The sequence below is a fragment of the Psammomys obesus genome, unplaced genomic scaffold (assembly GCF_907164565.1).
Source record: "Psammomys obesus unplaced genomic scaffold, mPsaObe1.curated_primary_1811, whole genome shotgun sequence".
Classification (NCBI taxonomy): Eukaryota; Metazoa; Chordata; class Mammalia; order Rodentia; family Muridae; genus Psammomys; species Psammomys obesus.
Genome location: NW_026593982.1, coordinates 1,397,067 through 1,418,193, shown reverse-complemented (window position 1 = coordinate 1,418,193; position 21,127 = coordinate 1,397,067). Strand labels below are relative to the sequence as shown.

General features: G+C 38.9%; 1 protein-coding gene across 1 annotated transcript in view; it reads left to right on the top strand.

The window, feature by feature from the left end:
- Alms1 (ALMS1 centrosome and basal body associated protein) overlaps positions 1–21,127 on the top strand; it is a 98,438-nt gene that overhangs the window by 29,490 nt on the left and 47,821 nt on the right. The window contains exons 9-11 of the mRNA XM_055617635.1: positions 7–3,731; positions 4,658–4,791; positions 8,829–10,507. Coding sequence (XP_055473610.1) covers positions 7–3,731; positions 4,658–4,791; positions 8,829–10,507 — 5,538 coding nt within the window. The remainder of the gene's footprint in view (positions 1–6; positions 3,732–4,657; positions 4,792–8,828; positions 10,508–21,127) is intronic.

Below are 21,127 nucleotides of genomic sequence, written 5' to 3'. Positions count from 1 at the left end.
TCCTAGGCTGGGTGACCAGAAGAGTAGCTTCCCAACAGTAACTTCTTACTTACAAAGTGACAAGCCTGGTGTTTCCTATGAACAGACCTTGACAAGCAGTCATTTACCTGAAGACATTATAAAATCTTCATCTGCTCCTAGGCAGACTGACCAGAAGTATGATGTTCCAGCTTCAGCCTCTACTGGTACATACACTGATTTCTACCAACAGGAGTTGCCAGAGAATCACTTAAGTGAAGAGTCTACACAAGGTTTATCTCTTCCTGTGTCACCTGTCCAGAACATTGGGATAACTGCACTGCCATCTACTTCTCATTCACAAGGAGAAAAGCCTCATACCTTTTATCACCAGGCTTTGCCAGAAAGTTATTTGAGTCATCAGGCTTTCAAAACTTCTAAGTCACCTGATGAGCTATCTGGTATGTCAGCTCTAACCTCTGCTTCCTACTCATATAAAGAGAGGCCTAGTATTTCTCATCAGCAGAAGTTTCCAGACAGCCACCTAACTGAAGAGACCCAGAAAGTCTCGGGTACAACTGGATCAGTAGACCTGAAAACAGTGACACAAACAGTATCCTCTACTTCTGGTTCATCAAAAGAAACACCTAGTATTCTCTACCAACAGGCCCTGCCAGGTGGTCTTTTGCCTGGAGAGTCTCTGAAAGTTTCAGCTGCTCCTAGACCACCTGACCAGAGCACTGGAGCATCAACAGTATCTCCTAGTTCTTACCCCCCCACAGAAGAGTCCATTATTTTTTACCAGCCTGGCTTGCCAGGTAACCCTTTATCCACAGAGTCTTTCAAAGTTCCAGGGATTTCTGCACCAACTGAGCAGAGGACTGGTACACCAGCAGGACCCTTCGGTTCCTACCCAGTTGGAGAGAAGCCCATTATTTTCTACCAACAAGCCTTACCTGAGGAGATTCTGCAAGCTTCAGCTGCTCCTGGCTCATCTGCCCAGAACACTACGACATCAGCCATATCTTCAAGTTCCTACCCCACTGGACAGGAGCCCCTCATTTTCTATCAACCTGGTTTGCTAGACAGTCCTGTAACTGCAGAGAAGTTAAAGGTGGAAGCTTTTTCTGGATCAGCTAAGCAGAAGACTGATATATCAGCAAGGCCTTCAAGTTCCCTTGCAGTTGGAGTTAGAGAGAAGTCCATTATTTTCTACCAACAGGCCTTGTCAGATGGTCATCTTCCTACAGAAGTTTCTGCAGGACCAGCTGATCAGAAGAGTGGGGAGCCATCAGTATATTCTACTTCCTATTCTTTTAGAGAAAAGCCCATTATTATCTACCGTCAGTCAGCTAGTCAACTAACTGAGGAAGGTCACAAAGCTTCGGTTGCTTCTGGACCAACTGATGAGAAGAGTGGGCCACCTGTCATCACTTCTTTTCCATACTCAAATCCAGAGTATGAAAAAGTCCAGAATGCTTCTTATCACCAAGAGTTGCCATATAGTCATCTAACTGAAAACACTAAGAAAGGTTCAGTTGTTCCTGGAACAACTGACCACAAGACTGGGATACTAACACCACCTTCTACTTCCCACTTATCCAGAGAGAAGCCTACCATATCTTACCAGCAAGAGGTTCCAGATCTTAGTGAAAAAGCTTTGAAAGTTTTAGGTGGTGTTAGACCTACTGCACAGAAAACTGAAACACCAATAGTGTCTTCTGTTCCCTTACTTAGAGAGAGGCCTAGTGTCTCTTACCAGCAGGATTTACCAGATCTTACTGAAGAAGCCTTGCAAATTTTAGGTGTTCCTGGAGTAGTGCCTTCTGTCTCTTACTCACATGATGAGACGCCCCTCATCTCTTACAAGCAGGAGTTAGCAGATCTTACTGAAATATCTTTGAAAGCAGCAGGCTCTGGCTCTACTGATCAGAAGATGGGGTCACAGGTAGTCTCTCACTCAAGTAGAGAGAAGCTTAGTGGTTTTCATCAGCAGAAGTTGCCAAATACTGGTAGAGCTGCAGTAGATGCTTTTGTTCATCCTGGACCAGCTGTCCAAAAGGCTGAGAAACCGACAGAACCTTTAAGCTACTACCCACAGACAGAGGCCAGTGCTTTATCTCCACAGGAGTTGCTGGCCAGCCATCTAACAGAAGAGGCTGGCAAAGCATCAGCTGGTTCTGTGCACTCAGCACAGACGCCTGGGACACCAACAGGATCTTCTAGTTCTTATGTCCATAGAGAAAAGTTCATTGATTTTTACCCAAAGGCCTCATCAGATCACAACCCTACTGAAAATTCTCTGAAGGCTTCAACTATTCTTGAACTATCTGACCAGAATAGGAGATCTTCAATCTCCTTTGGTTCCTACTCACACAAGGATATTTCAGTTGCAGATCCACAGGACCAGAATACTGTGTCGCCAACAGTTACTCATAGGTTCTACATACATAGAGAGAAGCCTGCAGTTTCAACTGTGAACAGGCCAGATGACCAAAAGACTCCAGTACCAACAGCTGTTCATGATTCCTACGCTGAAAAAGTAAAACCAGTTAATATTGTTCAAAAACAGTTACCAGATAGAGATCAAAGTGGAGATATTCCGAAGATTTCAACTGTCTCTGAACCAACTGTTGTAAGCACAGCTTCACCAGCCCCTCTGTCCGGTTACTATTCTCACAGAGAGGAGTCGGATACGTTTTACCCACAAGAACTGTTAGACAGACATCTAACTGAAGATTCTCTGAAGGTTTCAAGTGGCCTTGGTCAAGCTGACCAGATTTCGGGTTCATCTACAGTTTCTTTTGGTACTTATTCACACAGTGAAAACCACCAGGTTGTGTCAGAACATGTCCAAAAGCTGATAGATCATTTGAATTCTCCTGAGTCTTGTCTCAATACAAACAGTATACCCTTAAATTCACAAATTGATGATGGAGTTACCATGTGTAAGCCAGAATCTTCAGGTTTTGGCGATGTTGGCTATGAAGAAATCCGGGATATAGATCCTGGTTCCAAAACTCTTAAAGAAATTCGGACTCTTTTAATGGAGGCAGAAAATATAGCACTGAAACGATGCAATTTCCCTGCTCCCTTAGTCCCTTTCAGAGATGTTAACGATGTTTCATTTATACAATCCAAGAAGGTGGTTTGCTTCAAAGAACCCCCCACAACTGATGTTCGTGCCCAAAGGGGGCTGTTTACAGAGGAAGCCCCACACGTGGAGTATGAACAAAAGGACATTGGCACACAGACGAACCTTATGTGCCAGAGGGGTGTTGAAAATTGGGAGTTTATTAGCTCAACTACAATTAGAAGTCCTCTACAGGAAGCAGAAGGCACAGCTAGAGTGTCATTTGATGAAACTTTCAGGCCGTATGATGCTGCCAGGTCTGTAATGAGGTCTGAACCTGAAGGTTACAGAACAGGCATTGGGAATAAAATTATTATCCCTATGATGACAATCATAAAGAGTGACTCGAGTAGTGACGTAAGTGATGGTTGCTATTCATGGGACAGTAATTTACCGGAGACTTTAGAATCCGTTTCTGATGTTTTTCTAAACTTCATTCCATATACTTCAACCAAGACAAGCATACCAGATAGCAGAGAAGAGGAGGGGTTGTCAGAGAGTGAGGATTACTGTGGTAGTGTAGATTCATTGGGTGCACATGTGAAGTACCTTCTGCAGTGCGAATCCTCACTGAATCAAGCCAAACAGATACTTAAAAATGCAGAGGAGGAGGAGTGTCGGGTCCGAGCCCAAGCCCGAGGTAAGAACTAGCTGTCATACAGGCGTGTTCGTGGTTGTGAACATTATAGCTTAGCAGTTTAAAATGAGACATTTGGAATTCTAAATAAAATATATGATCAGTAGTGTTAGTATGAGTTTATGGGGACACAGATGTTTTCAATTTGATCTTCTGTAAGTTATTTTGTATACTAAAGCTATATATGCTTTCTGTTTGCTTTATAATGAAATTTTTGGAGCTGATCTAAGGTCTAGGGAAAATACTTATCAAGGTTTTTAGTACTAGTTAGAGGTGTGTGTCTAAAAGAGGATATCTTTAATCTCTTATAGAATCTTTGTAAAAGAGATATAACAATCTTTAAGACATAAGGAAATGTGTTTTGGGTTTTAACTTACAAGTGGTTCAGGACTGGTTTGGAATCTTGAGGTTAACTGCCTGTGCTGTTTCTTGTACATTTTGATTATGTCAACATCTCCCTAGTTTTGTTTGTTAACCTAAAGTATTGGGTATCATAGAAGCATTAGTAACTATAGCAGGTACCAAGGGGAGATAAAGAGACTTTTTGATTAGAAGAAAAATTCAGATTAATGATTTAAATACTATATGTAGAGTGGCTTCTTTTAGAGATATATCTGTAGAGGTTGGTTTAAAAAAAAAAAAAAAACCCAGACTTTAGTTTATGTATGGTGGCACATACCTGTAATTCTCTGTTCTGGCAGGTGGGTAGACTTTTCAGTGAAATTGCCTCTTAGGAACTAATGTGTCACATAACTTGACCACATGCTCAGCTTTTTGTTGTACAGTAAGGGGCAGGTATTGGTGAGTTTTTCTTTTCTTTGCTTTCCTTTCCTTTTTTTTTTTTTTTTTTTTAAATTAATTTGTGTAGCAATTGAAAAATTACCAGTTTCACAGTTTTTTAATCTCAACTGTTTGTGATTTTTCTCCAGCCTGGAATTTAAAGCTTAATTTAGAACGTGATTATGGATACTCCATTTCAGAATTAAATGAAGATGACAGGAGGAAAGTAGAAGAGATAAAGGCAAAGTTGTTTGGTCATGGAAGAGCAACTCACTTGTCTGAGGTATAAAAGAAACCTAGAAATGAAAACTGAAACTGTGAAAGGGCAGTAGAAATTAGAGCTCCTACTTGGCATTGATGACCCCAGATGAGTTGCTGATAATCTTGGAGTAAAGTGTTAGAGTCTTAATTTTCTAAAAGTTAAGATTGACAGACTAGATTCTGTAAGTTTTTATTTAATTCCAAATTTATTATAGTAAAAGAATCGAGTTGTTTTGCCAATGCATTTTTACAATTGAAAGATTAAATGTCTCCTTTACCTCCTTAAATTGAGAAGTTGGAAGTTGTTTCAGAAGTATATGTTCTTTAAAGAATAAAGTAGTTTTATGCACAAACAGCTTTCTTTTTATGTTTTTGTTTGTTTGTTTGGTTGTTTTTTTGAGACAGGGTTTCTCTGTGTAGCCTTGGCTGTTTTAGACTCATTTTGTAGACCAGGCTGGCCTCAAACTCACAGAGATCCGACTGCCTCTGTCTTCCTGCGTGCTGGGATCACAGGTGTGTGTCGCCACACCCTGCTCAGCTTTCTTTTTAATAGGGTTTATTTTTCTTCTTTAGTGAACTTTTTCTTGAATGAAAGCACTTATCTAAAGAGAATTTATTCTGGTGTTTCCTCTCCAGCTTGAGAAACAGAACATTAACAGATGCCACTGAGCTGGATATGGTAACATGCACTTTAATTCCTGTATTTGGAGGCTAAGGACAGAGGATGGCAAGTTCAAAGAAAGCCTAGGCTATTTAGCAAGATTACATTTCAAAAACCAAACCAAACCAAACCAATACTCCTCCACAGATGCCATTGTTTGGCTCTCCTTTCCTACCCTTGTCTTTATTTCTTATCTTGACATGTATTGGTTCTCTGCTTGCTCTTCAATATGCTTTTGAATTTTATATATACATGATACGGGGCTGGAGAAATGCCTCAGTGTTTAAGAGCATTTGTCCTAGAAGAGGATCAGGGTTCAGTTCCCAGCACCCAGAATCACAACTATCCATAACGCCAGTTCCAGGAATCTGACATTGTCTTCTGGCCCTCGAAGTCACCAGCATGTGCTACCCATACATACATGCAGGCAAAACACTCATATATGTAGAAAAGAAAAGAATCAGCAGATGTATTCATTCCTTATGAGTGATAATTTTCCATTCTGTACATATACCACATTTTTTTCTCCATCCATATTGGACACTTAGTTTGATACCATTTCTTAGCCATTAACAGTAGCTTTTTAAAAAAAGAGCCTCTTATATCTGTCAATATGTTGGCTTATCATAAGATTTTAGGAAGAATAGTTTAAAAATAATGTTTGACAGGTACTAAAGCATTACGAATTTAGAAGTAATTGACATATATTCATTTTGTGGGGGTGCCACAGCATGCCTGTGAAGGTCAGAGGAGAGCTTGTAAGAGTCTGTTTTTTTTCTCCCACCGTGTCGGTTCCGGGCATTGAACTGAGTCAGGCTTGGCAGGAAGTCATGTTGCCATCCTGAAATCTAAAGAGCTTTTAAAGTGAAAAGATCACTATGAAATTTGTTTATTATGGAAACATGAAAGCTGCCACAGGAAGAGGTAGGCCATAGAGTGGTAATGAAAAGAAGCCACAGGAGGAAGTAGGCCAAGAGAAAGAGAAACACATTTTACATGATTATCAGTCGGTAATGATTCCCAGTTTTGAAACTGGAGGACATTTTTATTTTTCAAGTTAGGGCATTGATTTCCCAGTGATGTGTTTAGAGGTTTCAGGGTAATTAGAAGCCACAGATTAAAAAATGGCAACTTAGCCAGTTGCAGTGGCACACACCTGTAATCCCAGCACCCAGGGAGGCAGAGGCAGGTGGATCTCTGTGAGTTCAAGGCCAGCCTACAAAGTGAGTCCAGGACAGCCAAGGCTATACAGAAAAACCCTGTCTCGAAAAACCAAACAAACAAACAAAACCAACCTTGGTGTACTTAATTGAGTTAAAAAAAAAAAAAAAAACCCAAATATTGTTTTAAGTTGTACCATCACATGCAGAAATAGTCTAGAGAGTGCATGTGTCCTGCTACATCCAGTTTCTTCAGTGATCATGTCCTACAAAGTTTTTGTTTTGCTTTGTTATGTTATCTTTGTTTGTTTGTGACAGGGTCTGGCTGCCCTGGAACTCATTTTGTAGACCAGGCTGGCCTTAGGTTGACAGAGATGTGCCTGCTTTCCTCCGCTTCTCAAGTGCTGTGATTGAAGGTGTGCACCACTATGCCAAGCTAGTATCCTGCAAAGTTTTCACGATCTGCCCCAGTCATGATGTTGGCTTTAGTACAATCAGGATACGAAAATCTGATTTTCACAAACTAAGGCTGCCCTGTCATAGCTACATCCATGCATCTCTCCTCCTACCTCTTCTGGAACATTTGCCAACCCCTGTTCTGGTCCCCTTTTCTGTACTTTGTAATCTCAAGAATGTCATTAAATGAAGTCATATAGCATGCAGCTTTTTATGTTGACCTTTTTTATTCAGAATATTTGAATTAAGGACAATTCTTTAGAGACTCATTGGGATGTCACTTTTATCAATAGCTTAATCTTTGTGTTGCCCACAGTTTGTTTAAATACTCACTTGTAGAGAACATTTTAGTGAGTTCTCAATTTTAGGCTTTATAAACAGTTGTGACATTTATGTTGCTGTGTATGTGCGTGTGCATTTGTTTCTGACGTTTCAGTGTCTGTGAGCTCACCTTGGGCTCGGGGTAGCCACATCACTGAAGGAGAAGTGACCATAGCTATTCCGATAGGGTTGTAGTAAGACTTTAAAGATTATGCTATAGCTTATAGGGGATACAAAGTGAATAAAGTGTAATCAATAAAAGTTAAAAAACAAAAAATTATATCTACCTATGTATATAATACAACATATAAGATGTGAATGTACCTGTATGAGTTTATGTGTATATGCATGCAGGTGCCCATGGAGGCTAGAGAATGTTGTATCCCCTGGAGCTAGTCTGATGTGGGTTCTGGGAATTGAACCTGGGTCCCCTGCAAGAGCAGTAAGTGCTCTTAACCACTAAAACATCTGTCCAGCCCCTAGAGTAACATTTTACTGTGAATTTGTTTTTTTGATTTTGGTGGGGTTTTTGTTGTTGTTGTTGTTGTTTTTGTTTTGTTTTGAGACAGGGTCTTACTATGTAGCTCTGACTGTCCTGGAACTCATTGTGTAGACCAGCCTGTAACTTGCAGAGATCTTGTCTCCCAAGTATTTGTTGTGATTTTAACTTACATTTTCTAATGTTTTTTGTTGTTGAACATTGTTTTAATTTTCTTTTTCCTCATCTTTATGTTCTGTTTATTGACATAACTGTGTTACCCTCTTTGTTTGTTTGTATGTGTGTTATGCTGGGGATCAAACCTACACCATTAAACATGGTAGGGGAGCACTTTACCACTGAGCTACATCCACAGAGTTCTTGTGTGTGTGTTTGTCATCTTCATCATCATCATCATCATTATTGGTTTTTCAAGACAGGGTTTTTCTGCATAGCTGTGGCTATCCTGGAACTTGCTCTGTAGACCAGGCTGGCCTCCAACACAGAGATCCACCTGCCTCTGCCTCCTGAGTGCTAGAATTAAAGGCTTGTATCTCCACGCCCTGCTATTTTTATTATATGTGTCTACATGTAGGCATGTGTACATGAATGTAGGTGCCCTTGGAGGCCAGAGGCATTGAATCCCTGGAGCTGAATTTACAGATAGTTGTGACTTGCCTGATGTAAATACTGGGAACTGAACATAGCCCCTCAGGAAGGGCAGCGAGAGCTCTTAACTACTGAGCCATCTCTCCAGTCCCAAGTAGAATAATTTTAAAAGAGTTTCCTAAGTGTTCTTCATTATCATGAACCATTTTATTATATGAAGTTTCTTTTTTTTTCCTTCTCTTCCTTTGATCTGTGTTATAGACAAATAAGATGACCATAATGGTCATTTTTAGCTTGGATATAAAACTAATCAGTATATGACTATTGGGTTACTTTAGGGTTACTCTAAGTGGGAACCTATTTTTGTTTTCTAGGGCTTGCAGAGTCCACGGGGAATAGGATGTGTGCCGGAAGCTGTATGTAGTCACATTGTTATTGAGAGCCATGGGAAAGAATGTTTCAGGACTCTGACTGCTGAACAACCACGACCAGACAGCCGCCGTTGTGTTTTCCGGTCTGTTGAACCTGCAGACTTGATTAGAGGACAACGGAGCCCACCATCATGGAGAGGCAGGCACATCAACCTTTCCAGATCGATAGATCAGAGCAATTCCCATTTCAAAGTTTGGAATTCCTTTCAGTTACAAAATCATTCCCCATTTCAAAAACTTGCACCCAGTGACATCAAAATTAGCAAGGGTCTTGGAATGTCATTCCATGCAAACATGGACTCCCAGCCATCAGGATTAGTAGAACCTACTTGTGTGCCAGCTAAAGAAATGGATTTTCCTTCCTCATCACAAATGCTGCCCCCTGACCCCAAGAAGCAGTTTACTACCTCCATCACTTTTTCTTCTCACGTACACTCTAAGTGCATTTCCAGTCCCTCTGTTTTTAAGGTTGATGTTACTGCAGGTAGTCAGAGTATTGGACCGTCAGCCTCAGGGGTATTTAAGCCTCATATCCCTGAAGAGCACATTTCTCCTAGAACTCTTAAACAGAAAACCTTTTTCCCTTCATCACTTAAAAGGCATAGTCATTCACCAGTGACTGTAGGTAGTAGGCAAGGGCAAAATTTACCTCTTGGTTTTGAGCATTTCCATCAAAAAGAAGAACTCTTAGAAAAATCAGATTTTAAAGTCAGCCGTTCTGAATCCTGTGTCAATACAAATTACAGCAGTTTCAGGGGAGTTCAGTTTTCTGGTAAGGATACCATCATTAACCAGGACAAACTAAGTCCCACACTAGAGGTAAAAGAGAAGAATGTAACTATAACTCCTGATCTTCCTTCTTGCATTTTCCTTGAACAACGAGAACTCTTTGAGCAAAGCAAAGCCCCACATGTAGATCATGAAATAAGAGAAGACCTCTCTTTCTTTCCTAAGTGCCAGGATTATATAGTTGCAGACCTTCCTCCTGATTTTCTTGATGAGCAGCAATGTGATGCCCCAGATGTAGATGGCCACATGAGAACACAGCAGTACCCCCTTTCTCAAGGTCAGGATTGCTCAGTAGAAAAGATTGAGCACATACCTCAATCATACTTTCCTAATATGGTAAATATTGAAGCCAAGATCAGTAATATCTCCCAGTCAGCCCCTGACCACTGCACAGATCCATGTTCTCCATCAAATAGAAAAGCACTTTCATGTGTTCGCATAACTCTTTGTCCCAAGACTTCTTCCAAGTTGGATAGTGGAACCTTAGATGAAAGGTTTCATTCATTGGATCCTGCTTCTAAAACAAGGACTAATAGTGAGTGTAATGCTGATCTGCGAATTATATCTTCAAGGTCATTGGAACCAACCTCCAAATTACTGACCTGTAAACCTGTAGCACAGGATCAAGAATCTTTAGATTTTCTAGGACCTAAATCTCCACTGGACTTGCAAGTCACACAGTCTTCTCTTCCAGATAGTAAGACTATTTTTCAGGACTTGAAAGCCAAAACTTCTCAGACTAGCCAGATAGTAACCTCAAGGCAAACACAAGTGAACATTTCAGATTTGGAAGAATATTCCAAACCAGAGGGGACTCCAGTATCTGCAGATGGGTGAGTCATTGTGATAACAGGCAAACTGATGGAATTTGTAACAAGATTTTAAATAGTTAAGCAAACAGAAAGACTTTAGGGTGGGGGTGAGGGCAGTGTGATTTCCTCATAGGAGATTGAATCTAACTGGTCTGGTAGAACTCTTTTAAGACGTATATAAGTAAGTAAATGTGTGTAGGAAGGTAATGTAAATAATAGAACATGTGAAAAGTTTTTTGCAAGACGTGATGTCAGATGTAAGAAATGGAAAACGTTGAAAAGAGCCTTTGGTCACCCAGTGGTACAGTTTACCACCTTCCCTCCACCCCAGACAGTGTTTCTTTGTATATCACAGGCTGTCCTGGACCCCCTGTGTAGACCAGGCTGCCATCAAACTCAGAGATCCGCCTGCCTATGCCTCTCAAGCACTGGGATCACGGGCGTGCATCACCACGCCTGGCTTACTATTTATATTTATTTTGGAGATGCACTTAAGATTTCCTTAGAGGTTGTAACATGAGTGGGGAGAGATTTATTTTGGTTATGGTTTTAGAGGGGTCAGCTGATACTTGTTTGCTTCAACATAATCATGGCTACAAGATGATGAGGAGACCCTTGGAAAAATGCCCATAGTGATCTAATTTCTCCAACTATTTCTCATTTTGAATAGTTCTACCATCTCATTTTTTTTTTTCCTTTCTTGTTCATTTGTTTTGTTTTTTTGAGACAGGGCTTCTCTGTGTCTCCATCTTTGGCTGTCCTAGACTTACTTTGTAGACCAGGCTGGCCTCAATCTAACAAAGATCCACCTGCCTCTGCCACTGGGCATGTGCCACTATGCCTGGCCCTCTCATTTTGAACCCATCAGTAGTTTAAGCTATTCTTAGATCAGAGTTGTCGTGATCTAATTAACTCTGTAAATACCTCAGACACATCCAGTCATTTCTCAGTCCAGTTAAGTTCATGGTCATGATTAACCTTATTTCCTTGCATGTTTTCTATGTATTTCTCTCCTCCCTTTCTAGCTCATGATTTTTCTATTATATTTATTATTTAAAAGAGAAATTTTAAAAAGTCCCGTAACTTTATAGTGTTGACTGTTTTGGCACATAAACACTTTAGTCAGCCCAACTGTGATATGTTTCATTATGATGTTCCTGGATATGAAGCCTCCTTCACCTTGTATTACAGGAATAGAAACTAAATTCATGGTCAGACTAATTAGATTTGTCTTACCAGCCTAATATTAATAATTCATCACTGATTATAGTTTTACCTTTATAAGTCTGTTGTATTTGGCATTTAATATTTACTATTGAAATGTCTTTTAGTAAAGCTGTGGTTAATCCTAAATAGCTTCATAACCAAATCATCACCCAGAGACTGGGATTTATTTAATTAACCTAGATCACAATGCTGGGCAATAGTTATTGCATCCTAAACCTCCAAGCCCACATAGTTTCCTACTGTTTAGATTTTACCCATTATACTTGCTTTTAGTGATATCTTAGGTCTGGTTCATCTCTGAGATCTCTCCTCCATCCTCTGCTCTCCCAATTTCTGCCCTCTTCTCTGCTCTTCTGCCTCCCAGTCCTTCCTGTCCTCTGGCTCCTTCTCTCTCCCTCCTACTCCTTCCTCTCCATTGCTCAACATTGTCGTTGGTTGTTTTATTTTGGCATGTTTACACAAAGGTGAGACAGGTGATGCTTAGAATAAGTATCACAATGCAATGTCTGGGAGAGAAGTGGGGGAGAAAAATCAGAATTTGAATGAACAAGGGCAAGGTGTTTACATTCCAAAAGAACATTATACCAACATAAGTCTTCTATCGCTAAAGAGAGAATTACCTGTGTGTTAATGGTTGAGAAGGCTTGGGAAAGAGAAGGGGGAAGTGTTTATTCAAAATCTACTGGTATGAGTGACATTGGTTCACAATCTCATTTAGTTTTCAAGACAACTTAATTTTATTGTCCGGGAAACTAACACATCATTGTTCCTTGTGCCAAATGACACTGGTGGGAAAAGAATGGCCCAGTAGCAGTTCACTGAAGCAAAGCAAGCACTTGCTTCCCTGCATAGTGTGTCTTGTACATTCTTGAACACTAATTACAACTTACTTTCATCCATAATTTTGGGCAAATCATTTAATATCTTCGACACTCCAGTGAGATGTTATAGAAGGAAGGGATCGAGAAGTTGAAAGGTTCTTTACAAAGCTGAAGTGATTAAGGACTAAATTTGGGTAAAAAAAAAAAAAAATAAGGTGTCAACCTCTGGGTTGAATATTAGACCTCCTAGGAAGTGATGGATTTTATTTTCATGTTTAGAAATTAAAGGTATAGCAATTGTGTGCAGTATTCATTGTACACATCAAGGTTTAAATGTCAACTTCATGGTCAGTGTTTATAGTGCTTAGACTTATAAATCTCATTAACTCAATTTTTTGAGTTTTAAATCTTGAAAGTTAGAGAATTGTGTTTGTGGTCTATGGAGGGTTAGAGCTGCTAGAAAAGTGCCCTGAAAGCACAAAGAGCTGAGTTCGAGCTCTAGTACCCGTAGACTAGAAAAAGCCAGACCTCGGGTTGGGCATGTGTAATCCCAGCATTGTGGTTGCAGAGACAGATATATCTTACATCTTGTAAATAGTTTAAACACTGTGCTCCATAAGAAAAAAAAAAAAGTTGTTGTTTGTTTTGTTTTGGAGAAATGGTTGATTCCAGCCTAGAGTGGGAGTCAGGGGCAAAGCTCTGAAATCACTCTCAGGAACTGAATAACTTAAGTGCTGATTTACAAACCGAAGTATGAAAGAGATATTCCTGAGTCTATACAGATTTAAATAATTAAAAAGAGAAATAAATGATCAGAAGAGGAGCAATACTTCTTAGAGAGAAACATCATCAGGGTTAGAGGTTTGTTTTAGCTGGGCTGTAAATATACTGTTCATCATGGTGGGAAGACAAATGACTGAAGTGGCTGGAATTATGACTTCGGGAATATTTGAGGGCCCTTGTTCTATCTCCATAGACCAGGGAGAAGAGAGACTTGGGCCAGAAGTGGGCGTGGCTACAACTGCCAATACCCACTCCCTAGCAACCCACTTCTACCATGTGTATACAGTGCCCACAAAAAAGGTGCCGGATCCCTGGAGTTGCAGATAGGTGTGAACCACGTAGGTGCTGTGAACCTCTGGGTCCTCTGGCAGATCAGTAGGTGTTTCAACCACTGAAATCTCTCCCATCCCCCTTACAGACATCTTTATGTTTTTTTCATGGTTGATTGGTTACCCTGGCAGAAACGAGATGGATTCATATTAATAATTATTGTTTTCTTCACACCAAGAGAATTTGAAAGGTTTATTAATCATTCAGACAAAAAATTCTCAGGGAGATCTGGCCATTAGCAGATCTGGGTTAGCTTGAACAAAGCAAGTGGGTTGGGCTAATAGTAGCTAGAAGAGAAGACAGGCATGAAGGACCTAAGTTTCCTGTTGTTACCAAAGGAGGCAACCTATCTAGCTAAGGTACCAAAGTGGGAAAGGAGGGAAACTTATTGTGCGTGTTGTAGAGATTGCACTCTACATCCTTCATTCATGGTAGCCTGTGCTGATGTGGCTGCCAGATACTTAAAGATTCTTGCAACTGTGCTTATGGGAAGTGTTCACTTGTAATTTTCCAATCTTGAACTGACTTGATGAAAGTATTGGTAGTCTGTGAAGATTTAGAATTAGTTTTGTACATTTGGTAGAACCCATTAATGAAATTGTCATGGATGGTAGTTTTTATTACTAGTTCCATTTGTTTAATGCATATGACTATACTGTTTTTTTTTTTTTTTTTTTTTTTTTTTTTCTGGTGTCAGTTTTGAGACAGTGCTTTTTAAAAATTTTGTTTATTCTAAGTCAACATGGTGAGATCCTGTTGTGGCATTAGCTTTTTTTTTTTTTTTTTTTCTTTTCTTTTCTTATACTGGCTATCTCTGTTTGCCATTGTTGTTAAGAGTTTAAAATACAGGTTTTTGCTAAGCCTCTTTAGTGTGTTTTCATTAATTTCTACTTTTATCTTTTGTCTTCTATTTTGTATCTTAATTTGTTTTTTCTACCTTCTTGAGAATAAATAGTTAATAATATATTCATCATTTTTTGTTAATTTTCTTCATTCTTTTTAAATAAGTTTGTTGTTGTTTTTCCAAGACAGGATTTCTCTGTGTAGCCATGGCTGTCCTAGACTCACTTTGTAGACCTCCCTGAGTGCTGGGATTACAGGCATGGGCATGTGCCACTGCATCCGGCTGTTTATATATATATATATTTTTTTTTTCTGTTTAAATATTTTTATAGAGAGTTTTTAATGTAGATTTCAGTTTCTTCTTTGTTCCATTGACTGGTGCTATGTGTTTCTTAAGTGCATTTGTATTCATGGCAATTACTCTGAATGACTTCACTGTATATACGAGTCCAGAATTGCCTCATAATATTTTTATTTTTACCAGTGTATAGTTGAAAAGGTTGTGTGTTCTGATGCTGCTGTGTAGAGTACAGAACGGCTAGGGTTAGCTGGTCAGATGAGCTGTTGAATCTTTTTTGCTGTATTTGTCTACTTGTTAATCAGCACGTGAGAGGAACATACTACATGGAAACATGTAACCACACTTCAGGTATGAATTTTTTAATTTCTTCCTTTGATTTTTCTTTTCTTTTCTTTCCTTTTTTTTTTTTTTTTTTTTTTTTGAGTTAAAAGTTATGTGAAAGTTGTAAGTTTTTCTTATACTTAGTCTTCTAGGAAGGAGCTGTTGACCTGCCCCATCACTTAATATGATATGTTTTCATTTCATAAAAGATTTTCTACATATTGACAGTGAAAACATCCAGGTGAGGAAATTGATGCTGCTTCATTACAGGTGTCATTCTGACTTCTGTACATCTCCTACTAGTATCTTTTATAGCGGAAGAGACAATTAAAAGTTACATGTTATGATAGTTATCCTGTATGCTTAATAGTCTTTCCTTTGAAGCTGTTTCTTCAATGGCTTCTTTTTTGACTTGTTTATTGAGACGTGGTCTCTCTCCAGGCCAGCCCAGGGTTTTCCTGAAACTCACTCTCTAGATCAGGCTATCATGGAACACAAAGAGATCTCTCTGCCTGCGTCTGCCTCCCAAATGTTGGGACTAAAGGCATGCTTACAGCTAGCTTTAGTACTTTCCTGATGTTCATAACCTTGCCACTTTTTAAAAAAGATTTACTTATTCATATACATGAGTGCTCTAGTTGCATGTATACCGTCATGACAAACGATGCATCAGACAGAAGAGGGCATCAGATCCCATTATAGATGGTTGTGAGCCAGCATGTGGTTGCTGGGAATTGAACTCAGGACCTCTGGAAGGGCAGCCAGTGTTCTTAAACCACTGAGCCATCTCTCTAGCCCGAACATTGATACTTTTTTATAAAACAATTATTTTGTGAAATAAAGTAATTTTATTTATAATTATATGAATTATATATTATTTTATATGTAATTTATATTATAACAATTATAATTCTTTGAGTTTTCTCATGATTGCATTTCTATTAGTTACTTTAAATAGCATAAATTGTATTGACCTCGATCATTACATCCTATCATGTTTCATGGTTTTGATTTGTCCTGTGCTTGAAAACCATCACTTTAATTGCTTATTCATGTTGTAGCAGCTACATGTTACCATTGTAAAGTTACCTTTTTTTTTCTCTTATGCAATCAAATATTTTATATGCGATTTTTTTGAAAATACATAAATATCTTGGTATTTGGCAATTCAGTTTTTTTATACCTATACAGAATCATGCTTTCTTATCTGAGTGGCTTATGATTTACTGTTTTTAACTATTTATCTGTCTCTCTATCTAGCTATCTATCTACCTACAGGGTACGTTATGAACTTACAGAAATCAGCCTGCCTCTGCTTTCCAGGTGCTGGAATTAAAGATGTACACCATTACACCTTCCCTGTTTTTGTTCTTGATATAGAGTCTTCTCTGTAGTCCAGGCTTGCTTTAAACTTGTAATCATCCTGCCTTATGTATTGGGGTTATTTGTGTATGCCATGATTATTGCTGCTGCTGCTTTGCTTCTTCCTTTTTATTTGAAATAGACAGACTAACAAGAAAGCACAGAAATAGCCCAGAGAAGCTGCCTGTGGTGGCTCAGACCTATAATCCTAGCATCCTGGAGGCTACAGCAGAAAGAAGGATTAGTCATGACTTCCAAACCAGTTTGGTCTTTGTACTAAGTTACAGAGTAAAACTTTTAAAGAGACCAAATAAAGCCAGTCATGGTGTCCCACACCTTTAATCCTGGCTCTTGGGAGGCAGAGGCAGGTGGATCTCTGTGAATCCTAGGCCAGCCTAGTCTACAGTGCTACTTCTAGGACAGCTAAGGCTACACAAAGAAACCCTGTTTTAGTAGGATTAATGATCTTCAGATACTGATTAAAACCTGAAAACATTTTTAGGCCATCCTTAACTTCTTCCTGTATTAATAGGTTTCTTATATTTTCTTGTTATACTTGCTACGTATTTTTGTTGTTTTGTTTTTTGAGACAGGGTTTCTCTGTGTAATATCCTTGGCTGTCCTGGACTTGCTTTGTGGACCACGCTGGCCTCAAACTCACAAAGATCCACCTGCCTCTGTCTCCTGAGTGCTGGGATTATAGGTGTGTGCCACTGGGCCTGGCCAGTTTTTGATATTTTTATAGTGTCATGAATAATATTTCTGTATTTTAAGCTTATAACTTTTCTTATATGGAAAATTTTAATGGGCTTAAAGGGTTTTTTTTTTTTTTCATCTTCTATTTGGCAATTTAAAAAAATCACTTGTATTCCAAGGTTATATAGGTGTGTGTGTGTGTGTGTGTGTGTGTGTGTGTGTGTGTGTGTGTGTGTGTATACATTTATATATATACAAATTATTCCTCCTCAGTGAGTTTTTTCTTTTATTTTTAATTTATTTTTATTTTATGTACATTGGTGTTTGACTGCATGTATGTCTATGTGAGGGTGTCAGATCCCCTGGAACAGGAGTTACAATTGTGAGCTGCCTTGTAGGTGTTGGGAATTGAACCCAGATCCTCTGGAAGAGCAGTCAGTGCTCTTAACTGCTGAGCCATTTCTCCAGCCCCGCCCTCTGTGAGTTTTTTCATGCAAAATTATGAAATGTTAACAAAATTGTTTCTGCTATTGTTGATATGGTCATATGTGTTTTACTTAATTCTGTTGATGGTGTGAATCACACTGATTTTATAAAATATTAGTTTACCTTACATTCCTGGAATGAAACCACCCGGTAGGATTCATTCCTGTGTATTAATGATCCACAATGTTAGAGAGAAAGCAAGGCAGCACACAGCATGTAAATACGCACATTTAGTTTACTAACATTCACTTAGAGTTTGTGTCTGTGGTCAGAAGAGAGATTGGCCTGGTTGTTTCCTCACAAGTGTCCTTTTCTAGAGTTTTAAAAATGTTTCTGTGTTTTGGATATAGTCTTCATTTTATTCTAATATAACACATAATGCTTCCTTTCCTTTTTTTTATTGATTTTATTTTACATTTTTGGAGTTAGAGTTTTTCTATATATCTCAGACTGGCCCTAAATTTGTCATATTCCTTCCTTCAGTATCTTGACTACTGGAATTATAGAAATGCACCACCAAAAGTAGCTAAATTATTTTATTTTTGAATAACTTTATATTTATATAAAATATACATTCAGAATTCCTTTTAGCAATCCCTCGCCTTTTTTCTTTTCTTTTTTCTTTTTGTTTTTTTTGGGACAGGGTTCCTCATGTAGCCAATGGCCTCAAACTCACAGAGATCTGTCTCCTTGTGCCTCTCCAAGTGCTGAGATCACAGGTTTGCACTGAACCTGGCTCTACTCACCTTCTCCTATTTCCAGTATGTTACAGTTTATAGTATAATTGCCAGAAGGAAGAAATAGGCACTTGTATGTTGCTGCTAAGTATTTCTGGTCTTTATCTGTTTTTCTTTAATGTCCTTTTCCTGTTCCATAGACCCATTTGGTATTTTGCATTTTGTTTAGTTGTTCCTGTGATCTGACTGCTTCCATCATTGAAACAAACAAACACACAAAACAAAAACAACAACAACAACAAAAAACCCGTGTTGAACCTTATTCCTTGATATGATTATTGGAGGTGGGGACTCTGGGAGATGATATCAAGTCATGAGTGAAAGTAGTGTCTTATAAAGGATTCCTGGAGAGCTGCCTACATTTTTATGCCATACAATGGCATGGCAAGTAGAGAGCAGGCCTCATACTGTGTGAAAAATTAAATTTAAAAGATTAAGACCTGGACATAAGGCTTAAAAAACCTTTGAAACTACTGTAGCAAATGTAGAGGAAGTATTTGAAGGCATAGGCTTGTGTAGGCTTTGACGTTCTGAATAGTACTCCAGTGGCTTAGGAGGTCAGAGCAAGAGTTGAGAGACTACATTTCATCAAGTTAAAAAGCTTCTGTAGAGCAAAGGAAATACCAGCCACAGTGAAAAGACAACATGCAGAATGGGAGAAAACCTTTGCCAGCTATTCATTTGACCAGGACTACTATCTGGAAAATAGTAGGAACTAAAAAAGTAAGCATCAAAACTCTAATCACCCAATCAGTAAATGGGCAAATGAGCAGTTCTCTAAAGAGTAAATAAATGAAAAAATACTTGGTATCTTTAGCCACCAGGAAATGCAAATTAAAACTATATTGAGATTCTATCTCACTCTAGTCAGAGTAGCTAATATCAGGAAATCAAACAAATGCTGGCAAGGATGTGGGGCCAGGGAAGGAACTCTTTCATAGTGTTGGTGGGAATATACATCTTATGACAGCTGCTGTGGAAGGTAGTGTGACAATTCCTCAAAATCTAGAACTGTAATACCATATGGTTCAACTCTGCCAGTTCTGGGAATATACCTTAGGACTCTGAGACACCTGCAAATATTTGTTCTAACTGTTCTACTGAGACGTCTCCAGTAGTCAGGTCACAGAATCAGACCAGATGTCCAGGAGATAAATGAATAAAGAAAACATTCTGTCTGTGAACAATGGAGTTCTATTCAGCTATAAAGAAAAATGAAGCTATGTCATTTGCAGAAAAATGAGTAGCGGTAGAGACCATTAAGCTATGTTTGAAGCGAGCCACACTCAAAATCATAAATATTACATAAAACATTTTCTCATACACAGACTCGACATTTTAAAACAATATTGAAGAATATTGAAAGACATTTTAGGCATTATTGGTGCCATTTCCTCTGATGAGCCAGAGTGCAGGGACTTTGGGGACATAATAATTTCAAAGAAGACATTTTGGGTTCTTGTGGATCTTCTGTGCTCACTGCTCAGTCCTGCTTCACAGGTTCTTCTTTCTCATACTCTATGTCACTGTACTCCTGAGCCATCTCAGGTTTGGCTTTAGGGCTCACATATTGTATGTTCTATACCTAGAAACACTGCAGTGATGTGATTTAGCAAGCCACTGAAGTCCACAGGCATTGTTTATCGAGTCATGGTGAGACTGGAGGACAGAGCTTCTGTTGAAGATTATTCCTGAGATTTAAGATTTAGGACTTGCTTAGGACCTATTTCTCCCATTCTCTTTTTCCCTTTTGGAATGACAGTATCATATGCTGGTTCAACTGTTGTATTCTGGAAGGACATACTATGTTTTGATTTACAGCTGGAGAACATTTTGTTTTGAGATAAGTTGTACATTGAATCTGCCTCTGATGAAGATGGTATTTAGATAACATTCTGAACTTAGCTTCAGAGTTGTTGCTGCAATGAGTTAAGACTGTTGGGATGGAATGACTGTATTTTGGATGTGAGGACATGAATTTTGGGAACTGAGACCAGAATGTGATGGTCTAAATACTTAGTTTCTCAAAAATTTACATGTTAAAATCTAATCCCCAGTAGGACAGTGTTTGGAGCTAAGGCTCAAGGAAGCATTTAAATTGTGAGAGTGAGTGCCTCAGGAATGAGATTAGTGCCTTTACCCAAAGTTCTCTCTCCAGATAGCTGTGTAGTCCCTCCTACCATGTACGAGCTTGTAAGAAGGCAACAACTATGAACCAGAAAAGAAGTCCTTACTAGATGAAGACTCTGTCACTGCTTCATTAGCCTTCTCAGGCTCCGCAATGGTGATCAGGAAATTCTTTTGAAAGGCCGCGAGTCTGTGGATTTTGCTCTGACAATGCAAGTGTCTCTTAGCTTTCTGTGGTATATGACAATCCTTTTTCCTTCCTTGTTTTTAATGGACTTGGAAATTTTGAAGAATACTAGACATTTGCTAAATAGATTCTCCATTCCAGTTTGCTTGGATGTTTGTTTGTTTGTTTGTTTGTTTGTTTGTTTATGATGAGACTGAAGTTTTAAATTTTGGGGAAAGCGTATCACAGGTGAAATTCACCCTCACATCACAGGGAAATTTATACCCACAAGTCATCATTGTGATGTTAGCCTTGATCACTGGGGTGGTTGGCTTTCTCACTACTTAGGCAGTATTACTTGAAATCTAGCCACTAGGTCAAGCTTATACTTGGGGTTTGGAAATGGGAGTTAAACTTTACCATCTTTGGTAAGAGGTGTTT